Here is a 17,456-nt window from a genome sequence, read left to right as displayed (position 1 = left end):
AATCACAGTGACGATTCATATGTGACAGTGAAAATGAATCATAAGACATTTATTCATTCTACAAAACTAAATAAAAATATACAATCTAGTCTGCCAACAAGACCTTTGTAGTTGTGTGAAGGAAGGATGAACAAAATGTATAATAATTCTATAAATGTACAGAAAACAATATTTATGGACATTCTCCCCCCCAACATTAATAATTAAGTGAGTCAGGCATGTGTAGCAGGAATGAGTGACAGGAGCCACCCTTCCTACAATCATCAGTTCCCTAGACTACACAGGCGCATATAGGAAAACATCCTCAATGGTCATGCAGATCTCTGCATCCTGTTATTAGGAAATCAGGGTTGTGCAAAAATGCTGTGTTTGGTTGTATAGTCCATATTTGTATTTATTCTCGGGTATGGTGATTAATAAAAAAGTTGACTTCTTAGTTCACTTATCTGGAACCTGCTGTTAGTCCCCCTATCTGTCTGTCTGTCTGTCGAAATTCCGCGCATGCGCTCTTTGTAGTCTGTATGCGTGTCATGTTGATGAACGCTAGAACTGGGGAGTCAACATGTCCACCCCTGCTGCTCAACGAAACAATAACGAGGAGCCTGGGCTTCACGGTACGTACCAACTTCATTAGTACCGGTCCTCCGCGCTACAAAGTCTACTTAAGAGAAGGCTTAGGAGTGTTTGAATGCTTTGGATGGTGTTCGTGTAATTGAGATTTTATTGTAAAAGTTGCATCGGGTTTGGTATTTCCTCTTCTTGTCGAAGGGGTGGGGGGGGGGGGGGTGATGTTGTTTGACGTCGCCACAAGCCAGCCAATTGTTTCGTGGTATGTGTTTGAATGATGGCATGGCAGCCAATCAGGTAAACATCTCGGCGAAGGGCGGGCACTAGGTAAAATGAAAACAAGTTTCGGACAAAAGGCAAAATAGACGCTGCATTTGTATCTTATTCGTTAAAAAAAGATGTATATGACTCTCCTTCCATGTGTAGATGTGTAGTTGAAGAAAGCCGTCGTAATTACATATTATTTCTAAAGGAAGACAATGGTAGGATGTTAGCGATGTGCCAGCTGACTAACATCATCCAAAATACATTCAAACACCTGACTGACAGAACAAATGTTTGTTTTAGAATCGATAAACATAAAGTAAAAAAAAACATTTATTCCGACACAAAACCTGGACGTGTGCTTTATGTGTCAACATCACAGCTGGAACAGCGACATGTCTGGGCAAATGGTCACACGCACACACCGCTCCTGTTATGCAACCCCTCTTAAGTGAGCAGCATGGATGAAAAAAAATCTATTCTATAAATGTGGCAATCGTGTGATAAGGTGTATTTCTTCGAATTTAACGCATTAGGCCTATATATATTTTTTTTCTTTAATTGAAAGAGGTGTAAGGCTATTTAAGTCTGAGATTCTGTGCTCATCTAAGCCTGCAGTCCGTAAGAGATTACATAACCTCCTCCTGCTTCGAAAAATGTGCAAGCTGTTTGTGGGGCAGTGGCACAAAGACATGCATGCTATCATTGATGTAGTGCACAGTCAGTTCATGTAAATGCACTGTGTCAGAGGTGCAGGAAATGTAGGTCAGCTGTTTTCCTTTGATTGGGAACAGAGGTGGCTTTCTTTGTGGTTTTCAGTCTGCTGTTTGGATTGCACTTAAAAGCACAACACATCTAATTTTTCCTTCCTTCCCTTCTCTTGACTCTTTTGTGGTGCCAAGGCTCTTGGGTAGAGTTAGAGCTAAATGGGAACACAGGGGCCCAGGGCAACATGCATACCAGCCTGCAAGTGGCACCTGCTGCAGACCAAATAAATGCAAATGCCGGGATGAGTCAAACTCTGCAGACCCTGGAAGTGGTGCCTGAGAGCGATGAAACCTTTATCGGAGGACTAGAGCATGTGCCATCGTCCTCATCTATCCACAATGGAGACATGGAAAAGATCCTCCTGGATGCACAGCATGAATCCAGTCCTAGTAACTCTGCCTGCGATAGGTAGGAATACAAGCCATTGTTTGTTCTTTTAGGCCCAGAAAATTAATTTGTTGTTGACGAGTTCTTGTTTTTTTCCCCCTAATATATTTTATTTAGTCCTCACAGGCCACCAAGTCCAGACCAGGATGAAGGTCAGATAACTTTTGATGTGGAAATGCCAAGTCCGAGAGATAGTCAGGTAAAACAACATTAAACAACACTGGGTTCTTGAGGCTCTTGTACATTTGTATAATCACTCTTAAGACTGGCTTCTTTACCTCCACATGTACAGTCAGAGGAAGAAGGTCTGGAGCAGGAGAGAGAGGAAGACATCTTAATGAACAAAGAAGTAGACTGGGTTGCTGATTGGTCCAGCAGACCAGAAAACATTCCACCAAAGTAAGCTGACTTTTATTTCCAGAATTATCAATTTAAAGATGTTCAGGATATCAAACCAACTTTGCATTCATTTCTTTTCCTTCCCAGGGAGTTCCACTTCAGGCACCCCAAACGTTCAGTGTCTCTCAGTATGAGAAAGAGTGGGGTCATGAAGAAAGGGGGCTTCTTCTCTGCTGAATTCCTTAAAGTTTTCATCCCTTCCTTACTCATCTCACACATCCTTGCCCTCGGCATTGGGTAAGTTTGAATTCATGCAGTTCTGTTGTCATGCACAGTAGGACTCTGTATTAAAAAATAATAATAATTTATTTTACCCAACTGGAACATTTTTTTTATTATTATTATCTGTGCCTTTGGAAATGTTTGTGTGACTCAGTATGAGCTGTAGGAGAGGGTCAGTTCAGAATGGATGATTGTATCAATGCACTGCTTTTTAGTCTCAGCAAATCAAGTATATAATTCCATTTAGAATGTTTTTTTTATCAGAAAGATGCACTTATTTTTATTATTCTTTGATTTATGAGTCTCCTTTTTTTTAATTGCCTCAGGAGTATTAAACCAGCAAGTAGGGTAAAGAGATATGTGTGTTTGTATTATGGAAACTTCCTTATACACTGCTTATACAGTATTATTAACCCCAGTCATGTTTGAAAGCCAAATTCTGATAATTACAGGACCTGGATGTCTTGAAAAAATCTTGAAATGAGAGTCATTATTATCAGGATTGTCAGTTTGTATCATCTTTTTTAACTGCTACATATTCATTAACTTTTTCCAATCCCCCCCACAGTGTGTACATCGGGAAGAGGATTGCCACAGCCCCCACCAGCTCCTACTGAATAGAAGTTGAAGCAGTGCCTGGATGTTTCTCTTTCTCCAAGTCTCCCTACCATCTTCCAGTAGTTTAGATGTGTCCCTGCATCTATTGTAAAACCTTCATATCTCCTCTAATCAGCATTGACTTCTGTCACATTGTAGATGTAGTTATAGAGTTATAAACATGACGTAACGTTGCCACACTCCATCACCTTTTGACACAGGGCAACATTGTTCTAAGTCATCAACTTAAATCCAGTTGATTACAGACCCTGTTACAGCCGGAACAATATTAGTCATCCTGTTAAACTCCAAAATGTGTGACAAGGATTTGATGTCTGGTGGCTTCAGGGTTGAGGTTTCTCTACTTGTTTTGATGCATTGTCATGACAAATCTGGCCTTTCTCCTGAGCTGAATCTCTACTACGCCATACCTACAGTACCAACAAATTGAATTGGCTCATGCAACAGCGGGGACTTGTTTTGCCTTATCTTTTTTTAATTAAACATTCAAGGTGCAGTTATTTGGGGAGGGGAAACTAATTATGCTGCACAGTGGGATTTGTTTTTTAAATTCCACAATATTCTGAGAGTAGAAGTTGTATCCTGTTGACTCCGGGGAGTTACTCATAAAGCTTTGTTTTTTGAAGGTTGGAAAGCTTAAACACTGATGTAGTATGTAGCTGCAAAATGTTTCAGTAGGGTTGTTTGAAAACCTATGCTAGTGGAACTTAAGCTGAAAGGCTTTTTACCAGGCCATATGCTGTTTTCGTTTCCTTTTGCCAACATATCATATTCTTTAACATACCATAGCAGCAATGGCTATGTGCCAAATTAATATCTTTCACCACTGCACATTTGTGGTTTATCTTAGACAGTTTTTTTAATTTCAAATATGTTTAGTTATTTAAAGATGTAGATGTGAAAAATAATCTAAGCTGTGATCTGCCCTCATATCTTTTGACATTGTATAATTTGTTTATACATTGATACTAATGCATATTATATAGTTGTTATTGTATGGCATTGTGGCAGTGTACGTAATGTGTATTTGCTGTTGTTTAATTGCTGAAGCCAAGCAAAGAAGAGGGGTTTTGACTGGGGCCTCATCAAAGAGTGTTATCTGACTTTTATTTAGATTACACTGTGCAATCCTTTCACATAACATCATGCAATAAACAGTGGGAAGAGTCTGTAGAAAAAGTATAGATGTTGTTCTGTATGTGGATGTTGGCTGGAGGATTCTTCTGTCATTGTTTTTAAATGACATCATAGAGTCGAATGGAAAACCATTGGCCATAATGTGAAGTTTTGGCTGAAATGGTTTTGAGCACACATCATGCATACAGGCTTTAATGCATTATATAACTCATTCTAACCCATAAACTGTCACCATAACAGGCTTATGTACAGTTGATCCGTGTGCAATACAGAGCGTTTTGGATTTTGAATAAAGTTTGTACTGTATGCAGTGGCTGAGATATGAATACACAATTATTTAAATCATAATAACGAATAAAATGCACATATCATCAATATGGGCTTCTGCACTATTGATTGTTGACGAGCAGTCAGTTTTTAAGCTGACTGCTGAGGAATAATCATTTCCTATGGAAGTTTCAGTCCCCTTTGTATTAGGTGGTAATGCAGCTATGTTAACATTAGCAATCAAAAGTGTTATTTGTTTGTGTTTGTAGTTTATTCAAGGAAAGACAGTTCCACAGTTTAATGTTCAAAAGTAAAAGTTCCACTCAGATTTATCTAATGTCTTTTTCATGTCATAAATCCTCCAAATCAAACATAGACAAAGCCTCTGTGCCTTGTATATTTTTTTTTATTACAAAAACAGGCATGAGGAGAGGATGGGGCAAAATTAAATGAATGTGATGCAATTTCCAATGTTGCTTCTTGGCCCTCATTTTTAAAATAGTTTCATGCCTTTGACTGACTCTGGCTTTAGTGATGTAAACTTTGTCCTTTGCTTGATTGCAGGCTAGGAAGAAAGAAACCTTAGGATTTTAAAGTATGCAAGGACGAGTTTTATTATAATGTGTATTAAATGTTTGCTCACAGACAAAAGGATACATTAATTAACAGCTCCCATGCAATTGCAGCCACTAGAGCTGACTATTGTTATTTATTTTTTTAATGAATAGTTGTATTATAAATGCTGATCTATATATTAGTTTTATTCCCCAATAACTTGTTGAGTTTACCGGTCAATACTTTTGATACTAAACATTTTTTTCCCCCCCAAACTAATAATAAACCATCAAAGAAACATGGAGCTAATGCTGAGCAGGGCGGGGCAGTGCGCATGCGCGGTACCTCTTTGTGGCCCTTGTCTTCTTGGTGCTTGTCTGGTCTTCAGAGACCTTTTCCATCATTATAACCAAGGATAGGACTGTTGGGGAAAATATATACCGGTGTATTTTAAATTATTTGTTGCTCTGCACTGTGCAAACTCTCTTCACCAGCGACAGACATTGTCGGACAGGAGGACAGATATTCCTGGGCGTCGTCTGGCCACCAAAGCAGAGCATCCATTCATCCTTTCATTGGCAGCTGAGGTTTTTTTTCCCAGACGAGCTAGCTAGCGTTAGCCGAGAGGCAGGGGGCAGCTGTGACAGAGGCGAACAATGTCGGGTTACCAAGGAAAGAAGAATATTCCACGAATCACAGTGAGTATGCTCCCATCACTGAAACAAATATCATGTCTGAGCTTCACTGAGAGGTGCTGCTGTAATGTGCGGTGAGACTCAGGACTGGACCAAAAGCTAATTATCGCTTTAGCCATTCAGAGACAGACCTGATTCAGCTCCACTGAGATCCATGGGCGAATAATGGTAACCGGTCACTGGGTTTGCAGCTTAAGTGTATTTAAAAAAAATATATATATATATTAAATGTTAGTTAACGAGCCCTCAGTGTTTTTTTTATGAAGCGTCCCATCTGCTTTAGCTGTCTCTGTCAGCATCCTCAGCCTTTAGGGTGTAGTGAACTGCTTTAGACACATCTTTACTCTCATCATTTTCGTCCTCCATCCTCTGACATCCACTTGCTCTACCTTCTTCTTCATTCTGCATCTCTTATGTTTTTTTTGTTACATCGTCCAAAATCTGCAGCAGCAGCAGCCATGACACGATTAGGTTATTGAACCCATAAAGCCCACTGTCAGAAATGGTGGATTTTGCATTATAATGTCTGTTTTTTTTTTTTTTAAATGGTGCAGCTTTTTCCACCTTAAAGCACAGTATTAAGGATATACAGTAGGGATGCCGTGAAAAGCCAGAAGAAGTAAACCCTCGTTTGTAAAAGTAGGTCATTGGATAGCAGCTACCATCCAAACCGTCTTCCTTTCTAATCTTTCCTCTTGCAGCTGTAATGTTGAGAGTGAAGCATCATGGTAGTAACTGCTTTAAAGTGGGGTCATTTGATAACACCAAGCAACCTACTGTAAAGTATTGGCCCCATTGTCTTGGTATAGTTGTCACAGGTCAAGGCAGGGTTTTACACAGAGTCACTCTTCACAGGCCTCAGACACACACCATCACATGCAATGTGATTGTTGGGAATGAAGCACATAGTTTTACTGAATAGTGATAATAGTGATTTTGTGTTTTATCCCCTGCTGAATAATCTCAAACACAGGAATTATTGCGTTATTTAGAGTGCTGTTGTCTTTGTAGTGCCTGATTATTTCTTACTGTATTTATTATAGTCATGCACCGAAGCTGAATAACATGTGAAGTTGCTTTTATACGTCGATGCAACAGTGATGACAATGCTGAAATAAAAGCATATTCTATCAAACATGAATATAAGCATGGTTAGTCCAGTTTAGCTCACGTATACTGAAAATACCTGTTTAGTAGAGGGGAAAACCTGCGCTGTAAAAACATTATTCAATATTGTAATGAAGATATGGCTTTTGATGAATGAGAAAAAAAAATAAAGAAAGCATTTGAAGTTTTAGCCAAAGAATTCCAGCCTGCTGTTTGCAATGTTTTACATTTGTTTGTTGCGTGTCATCTACAGTCTGATTTTAAACTGCCAAACTTAGTCTGAATGTCTTTAAATCCTTAGTGACCGGTCTTTAATCTAAACTTTTTATATTATTATTATTATAATATTATAAAACAGATATCCAATATTAATGGGACTTACCTGGCTAAAAAAAAGCTAAAATAAAAAAAAGCATATCTTCACTGAATGCTGAATTTCGGAGTATGTTTTTGTTGAATCATATTCCAAATTACTGACAGGTGTTCCTATTTATTATCCTCACTATATCTGTGCGGAAGTAATCACTAGCTCTAAAAGCTCACACCCATTTAACATATAACAACATTACCGTGTTTCATGATTATACATTACATGCTTATTCATGGTAAAGAAGTGCATTTACTGTACATTACCCCAACATAATGGTGCACTCATTAATGGAGTTAGGACAATAGGAATTAATCATGAAAGCCATTTTGGGCTGAGGTTAAGCTCAAGTGCGCTGACTACTTGGGTAGAAAGAGGACATAGGTTGTAAGACCCATTAAGAGGGGAGTAATGGGAGTTCATGTCAACTCAGCCACATAACCTGTGTACCTAATGCACTCTGTCTGTTCATGCCCCCCCCCCCCCCACACACACACACAAAAACATACACACCACACACACACGAACCTAACACACACACTCTTGACATATTATAAACTGAGTGTTTCCTGCTGTGAGGTTGGCAGTAAACCACTTTTGTCTTCATTATCTCCGTATTGTCCTCAGAGACCCCTGTAAGCCTGTAGGAGAAGTAGGCCAGGCTTCTCCGCTCTCCTTTCATCTCAAACAGGCTGAATTAAGCCTCAGTGCTCTTACTTGAATGTTTTGATAAAGAATTAATCCCTTTCTTCAAATGTAGTCTATTAAAGGTGAATAACCCTTGTCAACTAGTATTGTAATTTACACAGGATGAAAGTTGGCATGGCTTGACTTATGATTGGTTTAAACAATGTATTCTTAGTTCAATACTTAGAAAAGCCTTGTTGAGTTTTCTGAGAAAACCGAAAAATAGACAAAGCTTAATGATGGCTGAAGTTAACCCTGAGGTCTGTTTTGTTTGTTCTAAAAAAGTTGCTTTGTAAATTTAATGCACAATACTTTACTTTTCTTGTCCTCTTGAGTGTACTGATGCAAACACATCATTCAGTCTAGCAGTTTATTTATTTGTCCTACTTATGTTAAACAAATACATAGATTATTAGATGAATTGATCCAAACAGATTTATTATACTATAATAATAATACTACCAGTAATTCATATTATTATAATAGTATAATAATTATAAAGGACAAAAACAACGTCTCAACAACGTGTTCTCAGTGGTCAAAAAAAATGTTATGGCTGCAAACCAAAGGAGAAGATTGTCAGTCAGCAGTCTGAGACAATTAAAGCTCCAATCAGCTGGTTATCGAAGGAGAATGGCTATACGTTATGTAACTATAATATATAGCATATATATATATATATATACACACACAGTATATGTTATTATTGGCACAACCTTTTCCCCCTTTTTCTTTAAGACTTAGATTTTCTTAAGTCTCTTTTAAAACAAAAAACAATAGTACAGAAAGCAACTTTATTAGCAGGCATTATAACATTTACGATTCCCAGATGACAGACAGCCTGTCCTAACAGTAACACATAAACAGTACTTCATATTTGATAATAATAAATACCTTTTAAGCAATGACAACGAGCAGGGCAGACCACCAAGCATTTATTCCGACAAATAGTTTCCATTTTGTCCATGCACAAATGCACAAATACTTTCTCAGTCTCAACAGGGAGGCCAGTCTATCATCCAATGAATCTCTTTAATGATTTCCAGCCAGTTCTCTACTGTTGGATGGAGGCCTGCTTATGATAACCATGCTTTCACACTATTTTGATGCAGTCACAAGAGGCTCATGCTAGCTATCTGCTACCCTCAGAATATTTGTTGCCAATTAAGTGGTGAGAAAAGTATAATTGATTCATGCGATATAATTGTATAATTGATACATGTTGCAAACACTGGTTTTGTATAAAACACAAATAACATCTGACAGACATAAAAACTGTGAGCTAATATAGCTAATATAGTCATAAATATTTGGTAATTTATCACACTTAATGTCATTATTGCAGTATTGAACGATGTTATCACACAACTCATATTTATCTCTGATCGTGCAGGCCTAATGGTAGGATCAGCCTGGAACCATTTACAAGTGCTTGCTTTTTTTTGCTGCTACTGTAAATATTTTAGGGAATTATCTGAAATGTTCTGTTATTCCTTCCAGCAGATCACCCAAATAATGTGACATAAAAGTCAATGGGAACGGCAATCGCAGAATGCTGCATGATTTTCCAAATCTTTTCCCTCATCAGTTGTATCTTTTAGCTGATGCCAAGAAGGTGGTGGTGATCTGCTTTATATCGCCTGCATTCAAAGTGTTGCAGATATGAGATATTTTCAATTTAGGAGTAATTAAATAGTGCACAAGATTCTTCTGACCAAATATTGCCATACTACATAGAAGAACAAACAGTTGAAAAGATAGTTTCACACATTTTCCTTCTGTCGACTGCTTATTTTGTTTTTTAGTTCCTTTCCCCATCTCCTCCTTGATAAAGTTTGTGGTAGCTTCTCTGCCCTTCTTCCCCAGATTTCATTATAGTTATTTAAAACTAATCCAAAACCAAATCTTAATTTTGGCGACAACATAAATGACTGTTAATGAAATGGGTTAAATTAAATGTTAAGTCATGGAGCAGCTGACTCTTAAGGGAAAACGAATAACAAAGATTATTACTTTACCTTTCTCTCTGAGCAGCTGGCTGGATTTCTTTTATTTATAGTTTATGGGTCCTTTAAAATGTCTGTCCGTCTCATTCTTTCAGAGTGACCGTCTCCTCATCAAAGGAGCAAAGATAGTGAACGATGATCAGTCATTCCTGGCCGATATCTACATGGAGGATGGAGTCATCAAGTAAGTATCAATCTGAGTGTTATGAGGGCTACTGTTCTTTTCATTTCTGGAGAAAAAAACAAACCATAAACATCTTAACCTTGATTTTTAGAATCAAGTTAATTCAACTTTTTTTCATTCAGTTCTGTGCTTTGCATGTTTTATTTGTCCTCTTTAGGCAAATTGGAGACAACCTCATTGTTCCTGGGGGAGTTAAGATCATAGAGGCTCATGGGAGAATGGTGATGCCCGGGGGTATTGACGTGCACACCCGTTTTCAGATGCCTGACCGAGGCATGGTGGCAGCAGATGACTTCTACCAGGGCACCAGGGCAGCCCTGGCTGGGGGGACAACTATGATCAGTATGTGTTACACATCAGTCATGCGTTTAGAAGCTGAGTAATCCCGTTGCAGGGATTCTAACCCTGCAGATGTGCGTGTCGTCAAGCGTATGATTTAATTAGGCTGTTTGCTTGTGCTCATGAAATCCAACCTGTGTGTTTGTGTTTTGCAGTTGACCATGTGGTGCCAGAGCCTGGCGTAGACTTGGTCGCAGCTTTTAAACAGTGGAGGGAGTGGGCTGACAGCAAGTCCTGCTGTGACTATTCTCTGCATGTGGACATCACCGATTGGAACAAAGGCACCCAAGAAGAGATGGAGACCTTGGTGAAGGACCATGGTATGTGGTCTATATATTCAGAGTGAAGAAAACATGACAGAAATGTACTGCCTCGGGGCTTGTGTCCACACAGCTTCTTTTTTTTTTTCTTCTTTTGCTAAATTGTTCTTAACAAGGAGAGAGAGGAAGAGGCAGAGCTTAGTAAAAAGTGAAGTGGCAAGTGTCTTCTTAATGTGCCCCTCTTTTTTGTACGGCTGCTCTGAGTGCCTCAAGTTAATATTTTATCAATATTTATTAACAATATTTGAACTTTCCAGAAAGGCACTCAGGCAACCAATCTCAAGCAGCTTGACTCAATTTACCGACCAAAAAACGTGTACGCTGAAGTTTGAGGGAAGGACCTTTTAAAGGAAGTACATTTTCTGTGTTTTGTACATCATCTTAGCAGTTTTGAGATCAGCTACATCATAAAATTGATAAATAGTGTGTCGATTAATAAACATATGATATAACAAAAAGGCATAATCAGGAGATAGAGATATTGTTGGCATAGAAATTAAACCCAATTGAAGCCTTTTTTTTCTCACCACAAAAGCGCTTCATCTCAGTCTGCATCCCTCTCTGACAGAAAAAAAAGTGCTCTGTGGACACAAGCAATAACAATAAGCTCATTTACTTGTAAAATTTCACATCTTGTTTTGCTTCAGTCAAGTGTTTGTCAGCCATTGTTTGGAGTAAAAAACCTTTATCAGACGATGAAACAGTAACCAAATGTTTCTACTTTGTAATTTGTATCCCTTTGGTTTTACTTTTCTCCTTCGCTCTGGGGTTTTTCCCTCTTTTGCTCTCTTTGTTCCACCTTTGGCTGTTTTCTCTCATAAGTTTTCTATCTTCAGGTGTCAACTCTTTCCTGGTCTATTTGGCTTATAAGGATGTTTTCCAACTTTCTGACTCCCAGGTATGCTCTGCTTCTCTGCACAGTTTGCTGAGCTGTCTATCAAAGCACACATTTTTGAGGCTGTAGTGTCCAAAACTCTCCTAAGAGCTGACTAGTATGTCATCCTTTAGATCTATGAGGTGTTCAGTGTCATCAGAGATCTTGGAGCCATTGCACAGGTGCATGCTGAGAACGGAGACATCATCTTAGAGGTAACAGAACCACGGATAAGTTTAAGGTCAAATTTCAGCATGAAGCCGTTGTTGCCATTTTTGACTATGATGCTCCTTCGTGTGTGTGTTTCTAGGAGCAGAGACGTATTCTGGAGCTGGGGATCACTGGTCCTGAAGGTCATGTGCTCAGCCGCCCAGAGGAGGTAAGACAGAGGAGTGTTGTGATAATGTACTTTTGATATTAAAGACCTGAAATACACTGAAAGAACATTGGTGCAAGAAAGCTGGTATGGAAAACAAGTTGCTAATTAACATGACTGTGTCTGCAGGTGGAGGCTGAGGCCGTGAACCGCTCAGTCACCATAGCCAATCAGACCAACTGTCCCCTCTACATCACCAAGGTGATGAGCAAGAGTGCTGCTGATGTGATTGCCCTCGCCAGGAAAAAGGGTAAGGAGAGATTTTAACATTTTACATTCTATAGAATATGAAGAAGACTTCTGAATCATATTCACAATTAGACGTTTAAACAGACCTGAGTAAGGGTGAGCAGTGGTGAGTATTACAAAGATAGTAAGGAGAGTGAACTGTACCAGTGGGCAAGTGACCCTACTATGTGGGCCGGTGATAAGCAATCCCAGGAAGAAAATAAATCCAAGATGAAGTCATACCTGCTCCAAAGTGGTACGGGCCACAGAGAAAATGCCCGCTATGCTATATTACCTGTCCAGCCTGTAGCTTATTATTAGGCAGAAAAGAGCCGAAGAGGGAGAGCGAGATAATGTAACTACATGTTGCTACATTTTTTGATTCATGAGTAGAAGAGAGAGGGCAGATACAAACTTCACAACACTTCTAGTTAGTAAGTGATTATTATGTGCATTCCTTTTTAGGAAAATATTTCTCATTATGATGTTTTTAATCCTGTCATTATTATACGATGCGATACAATATGATACCAAACAAAACAAAACAATACTTTGACTAAGTGCTTCACACATCTAACTACCTCCACAGTAGAATAAATAGATCAAACAACATAAATAAACAATCCACAACTAAACAGAGAAGCACATACCAAGAAAAAACACAAACAACAATGTGCATTGCACATTACCCATATTGCACAAGATTTGCATAAAACACAACATGAATAAGAGAAAAAGATTATAAAAATATAAGAACCCCAAATGTTATTGAACAACCCATACAACCATAAGCAACATTTTTATAGTTTACAAGTGCAGGTTGAAAAAATAAATGTGTTGTAGCAAGCTTTTAAAATAGTTATTGAGTATTGTTTTTCTATACTTGTATCATATCCAGGTTTGAATGTTTGGTTTCTTGGCATCCCTATTTTAAACTTTTTTTCAAATGTACTGTCCACATTCCCCTGTATCTGTCTGACTTTTAGTTCTGACATCCTCCTGTGTGCTCTTGTAGGTGCTGTGGTTTACGGAGAGCCCATATCTGCCAGCTTGGGTACAGATGGTACTCATTACTGGAGCAAGAACTGGGCCAAGGCTGCAGCCTTTGTCACTTCTCCGCCGCTGAGTCCTGATCCCACAACCCCCGACTACCTCAACTCTCTGTTGTCATGGTATGTGCTCTGTGCTGGAGCCTAAAGATAGCTGGAACATAATTTGACATGTGCTACTGCTGTGTGTTTGTATTTTCACTCTGTTAACCCCTTTTTGTGATTGTGCAAGTCCATTTAAGTGACATTTACAATTATGCACTTAAAAAAAGTTCATTCAAGCAGATAAACGCAGATAAAGTTTTTTGAAAATTGATTTGTCGAGGATGAATCCTATTGCTATAGAAACTATTTGTTTTCCTTTTTCTGTCTTATCTAGTGGGGACTTGCAGGTGACTGGTAGTGCTCACTGCACTTTCCAGACCTCTCAGCGTGCAATAGGCAAAGATGACTTCACTCTTATCCCAGAGGGCACCAACGGAACTGAGGAGAGGATGTCCCTAATCTGGGACAAATGTGTGGTGAGTTCAATGTGATCCACTTTTCAGAAATTCCATCAATATCCATCATGAAACACACCTGAAACCTTTGTGTGATTTTAGAATCTATTGATTCATTTTTGACCTGTCTCAAAAGGTGACTGGTAAGATGGATGAGAATCAGTTTGTGGCGGTGACCAGCACAAATGCAGCAAAGATCTTCAACCTGTTCCCCCGCAAGGGCCGCATTGCTGTGGGCTCTGATGCTGATCTTGTGTTGTGGGACCCAGACGTCACCAAGATCATTTCAGCCAAGAGCCACAACCTGGTCAGATACCTTTAGTTATATTGTATTCCTTCACATTTTGAGACATTTTTAGCTACACCTAATAACATAGAGTATTGGTGAAAATGTGCTTTTATATAATCTTATTTAATCTTATGTAATGTACAGTTTCCTCAATGTAAATAAAACTGAACAGTGTTTAGCTTCATGCTGTGGGTTCTGTTTAATCTGAGTGGGTTATAACAAAAATGTAAACTATAAAAGCTTTTTATTTTTTTATTTTTTTATTAAAACCATAAATGTCCTATGATGGGTACACTCAACATCCCAAGGTTTTCAAAGCATCCTGATCACATCTTCCCTCCTTCCAGGCTGTGGAGTATAACATCTTTGAGGGCACAGAAGTGCGTGGAGGTCCTGTGGTTGTGATCAGCCAGGGCAAGATTGTGTTGGAGGAGGGCAGCTTTCACACCACGGAGGGTTGTGGACGCTACATCAGCCGCAAACCTTTCTCTGACCACGTGTACAAGAGGATAAAGGCTCGCAGCAGGGTGAGTTGTGGCGCGCAGGGCTGAGCTGAACTTTAGGTCGACACCCTGTTTTTATTTATTCCTGTAGCTCATGTATAAAGAGCGGATTTATTAAGACTAAATATAGCGTTTTCTGTTTAATTAAGAATTCAGCTCGCTGGCTGGAGTTCACCAGGGAGAGTGTGTTTTTCTGTCAGGAAGCTCATAATAAATTAATCGTGTTGACTCCATCAATGTGCCCTTTCCAGCTAAAATAGGTTAATATCAAAATTTTAAAAGTGTGTTCCATTTCACCAGTAAAACCATTAGGATGTTGGCAAACTCGCCAATCTTGTACTTTATTGGTAATGACTCTGGACTGATTTGAGTGCTAGGCTGATTGGTACCTTATAGTTTGTTTACATATGCAGATTTCACAAATGGAGTGTCTCCACAGAGCATCAGAAGTTATGTGATGATAAATAATAAATTGATGCAAAATAGTGAAGCTTGTGAGCTAAACTGGTAATGGTCACATGAACTGCTCTGTATGTATATTAGCTTACAGAGCTGCGCGGAGTCCCCAGAGGCCAGTATGACGGGCCGGTGTGTGAGGTGACTGTGACTCCTAAAGTGATGTCCACAGTCACCTCAGTGAAGACTTCTCCTGCCAAGCAGCAGCAGCAACAGCAGCAGTCAACTCAGCAGCCGGTGCGCAACCTCCACCAGTCCGGCTTCAGTCTGTCTGGTGAGTGAAAGGACACATTTCATTTTTGCTGGATTCCTCATTTACAGCAAACGATTAAAATAATGATGTAATCTGAATTTTTAGGGGCCCAAATTGATGACAACATTCCACGACGCAACACTCAGCGCATTGTGGCGCCCCCTGGTGGAAAAGCTAACATCACCAGCCTTGGCTAAGCTCTTTTGTTAACTGAGCCGGGGGATGCAGGAAAAACACGGGACCAGAGGTCACTTCTACTGCTGTCACATCACATCTGGTCACCTCTGACTCCCCCTGCACCCAACCCACAAGTACTCCATCCATTCTCATTCACACATCACCATTTTGTCACCTCATGCAAAAAAAAAAAAACGACCTCACTATTCCACCCTTTTGTCTTTCCTGCCATATTCCACTATCAAGGAAGGATCATGTGAATTGAAGCAGATTGTTTTGCTGTTAAGACCAGTATGATCACTGATTTAATGAATTTGTTTACATTTTTTTGTATAATTGTTGCTGCAAATATTTGAGCTGTTCATTTGCCCTCGCTGCTCTGAGAGTTGTCAGTTTCAGCGGGCATGTCAGAAACTCCGTTTTTCTTAACACTCTGTTCATTAGTCAGATATAAGTTTTAATGTTTCTGGTGGTGCTGTTACTGCACCACCTTCAGTCTGTCATTTTGTAACACTGTTTTACTAAAATATTGTTGCTTGAATACAGAAATAATACAGAAAAAACAAATGAAATATTAGACTTAACAATATGGTTTCTTCATTTCATAACAGCTCGTTTTATCTGAGGTTTGCAGTATTTTTTTGTGTAAGTAGTGTGAAAAGCTGAACAATTCACCTTGGTCTTCCTTTTATGTTGTTGTTGCACTTTTAAAAGATTAATAATGTTGTTATCACATGAAGTCATATTGGAAAAAGCTCTCAATCATTCAGCTTAGCTCTGAATATGAGGGACGAATCTGCTGGCATGAAACATTTCAGTCCAAGAAACATGAAACGTTTCCTTCATTTCATTGTTTTATTTTTTCCTCACGTCTATTTAGAGGTTATGAAGGCAGCAAGCTTCGGAGAGCTCAAATGGTGTATATTTTTCAGAAAACAGACGAAGGAGAAGATAGATTGGAGATTAGTGGACAACCTCTCTGCACCTGGTGCTATATGAGTATTGCTGTTTCTGTGCAGATGATATCTTTAACTCCACCCGGCAGTCATGTCAGCCAGAGCAGAGTCACATTACCAATGTTTGACATGATTTGTTTCGCACCTGCAACAATCCAAACATTAAAAAAAATGTCTGTGAGCTTGCAACTTTTTCTTTGTAATGGATATATCTGTATGTTTTTGTTGAATTGAACTACTTGCCTGCCTGTTCTGTAAGATATTGATAGCACACTGTATCTATGAAGGCTCGTGAAAGAAGTGAAACCATGATCTTTGAGACCTGATGAAAAATCTTGTGGTATGTAAATGAAATCCGTCACAGCGTGCTGATGATGTGTCCACTGTACTCGGTGTTAGTGTTGTGAATGAATTACCAGATATCCAGTTTTTTCTTCTCATACCCCCAGACCCTCTACCCTCCCCGACACCAGACACACTCGAGGTAGTAACTGTAGAAAGTCACCAAACAGCATTGGGTTTTCAGTTTTTAACGGTGAAACACTGGGTTATTTCTTCCTCATTGCCTTGTCAAGTGTAGGTTTCGTATGGTGAGCTATAATGTGAAGTGATTTACATTCGGGGAAGTTTCTTAGTAATGGTTGTTGAGTTGTGATGTTGAGCACTGTTGTCGTCCCTCTCGCAGCACGTGTGATACTCTCTCAGTCATGTATGTTCTGTAGGATATCAGGGTTTTATGGGGAAATCATCATCGGTCCTGTCAGCATTTGACCATATCTGTGTTGACCTCAGTGGATTAAAATGATAAAATGAGGCTCATGTCATCGTCTGTTTCTTGTTTTTTGTTTTTTTTAAATAAATGACTACGTTACGTATATAGAATTTAGGTGAAGCACTATGATAATG

General features: G+C 39.1%; 2 protein-coding genes across 2 annotated transcripts; both read left to right on the top strand.

Annotated features, from left to right (window-relative positions):
* The first annotated feature begins 487 nt into the window (after positions 1–487).
* bnip3la (BCL2 interacting protein 3 like a) lies at positions 488–4,737 on the top strand. Its single transcript, XM_020633060.3, has 6 exons — positions 488–614; positions 1,734–2,007; positions 2,104–2,185; positions 2,279–2,385; positions 2,473–2,622; positions 3,176–4,737. Exons 1-6 carry the CDS (start codon positions 563–565, stop codon positions 3,222–3,224), a joined length of 714 nt encoding a protein of 237 aa, XP_020488716.1. The 5' UTR covers positions 488–562; the 3' UTR covers positions 3,225–4,737.
* Positions 4,738–5,519: 782 nt separating this feature from the next.
* On the top strand, positions 5,520–17,364 carry dpysl2a (dihydropyrimidinase like 2a). Its single transcript, XM_020633017.3, has 14 exons — positions 5,520–5,882; positions 10,142–10,230; positions 10,388–10,572; positions 10,725–10,889; positions 11,726–11,787; positions 11,898–11,978; positions 12,074–12,142; positions 12,269–12,389; positions 13,383–13,539; positions 13,796–13,937; positions 14,053–14,223; positions 14,553–14,732; positions 15,252–15,438; positions 15,523–17,364. The coding sequence occupies exons 1-14, from the start codon at positions 5,841–5,843 to the stop codon at positions 15,612–15,614; spliced, it is 1,743 nt and encodes a 580-aa protein (XP_020488673.1). The 5' UTR covers positions 5,520–5,840; the 3' UTR covers positions 15,615–17,364.
* Positions 17,365–17,456: the final 92 nt, after the last annotated feature.

The sequence above is a fragment of the Labrus bergylta genome, chromosome 2, assembly GCF_963930695.1.
Source record: "Labrus bergylta chromosome 2, fLabBer1.1, whole genome shotgun sequence".
Lineage (NCBI taxonomy): Eukaryota > Metazoa > Chordata > Actinopteri > Labriformes > Labridae > Labrus > Labrus bergylta.
The sequence above is the reverse complement of the archived record's forward strand: the minus strand, read 5'-3'. Positions and strand labels throughout refer to the sequence as shown.

What these genes read in the sequence shown, in the direction of transcription:
- dpysl2a (XM_020633017.3), top strand. Translation starts at nt 5,841, where the DNA reads ATGTCGGGTTACCAAGGAAAGAAGAATATTCCACGAATCACA. An exon ending in AGAATATTCCACGAATCACA is followed by an intron (nt 5,883 to 10,141) that starts GTGAGTATGCTC and finishes TCATTCTTTCAG; the next exon opens with AGTGACCGTCTCCTCATCAA. An exon ending in TGGGGGGACAACTATGATCA is followed by an intron (nt 10,573 to 10,724) that starts GTATGTGTTACA and finishes TGTGTTTTGCAG; the next exon opens with TTGACCATGTGGTGCCAGAG.
- bnip3la (XM_020633060.3), top strand. Translation starts at nt 563, where the DNA reads ATGTCCACCCCTGCTGCTCAACGAAACAATAACGAGGAGCCTGGGCTT. An exon ending in CAAGTCCGAGAGATAGTCAG is followed by an intron (nt 2,186 to 2,278) that starts GTAAAACAACAT and finishes CCACATGTACAG; the next exon opens with TCAGAGGAAGAAGGTCTGGA. An exon ending in CCAGAAAACATTCCACCAAA is followed by an intron (nt 2,386 to 2,472) that starts GTAAGCTGACTT and finishes TTTCCTTCCCAG; the next exon opens with GGAGTTCCACTTCAGGCACC.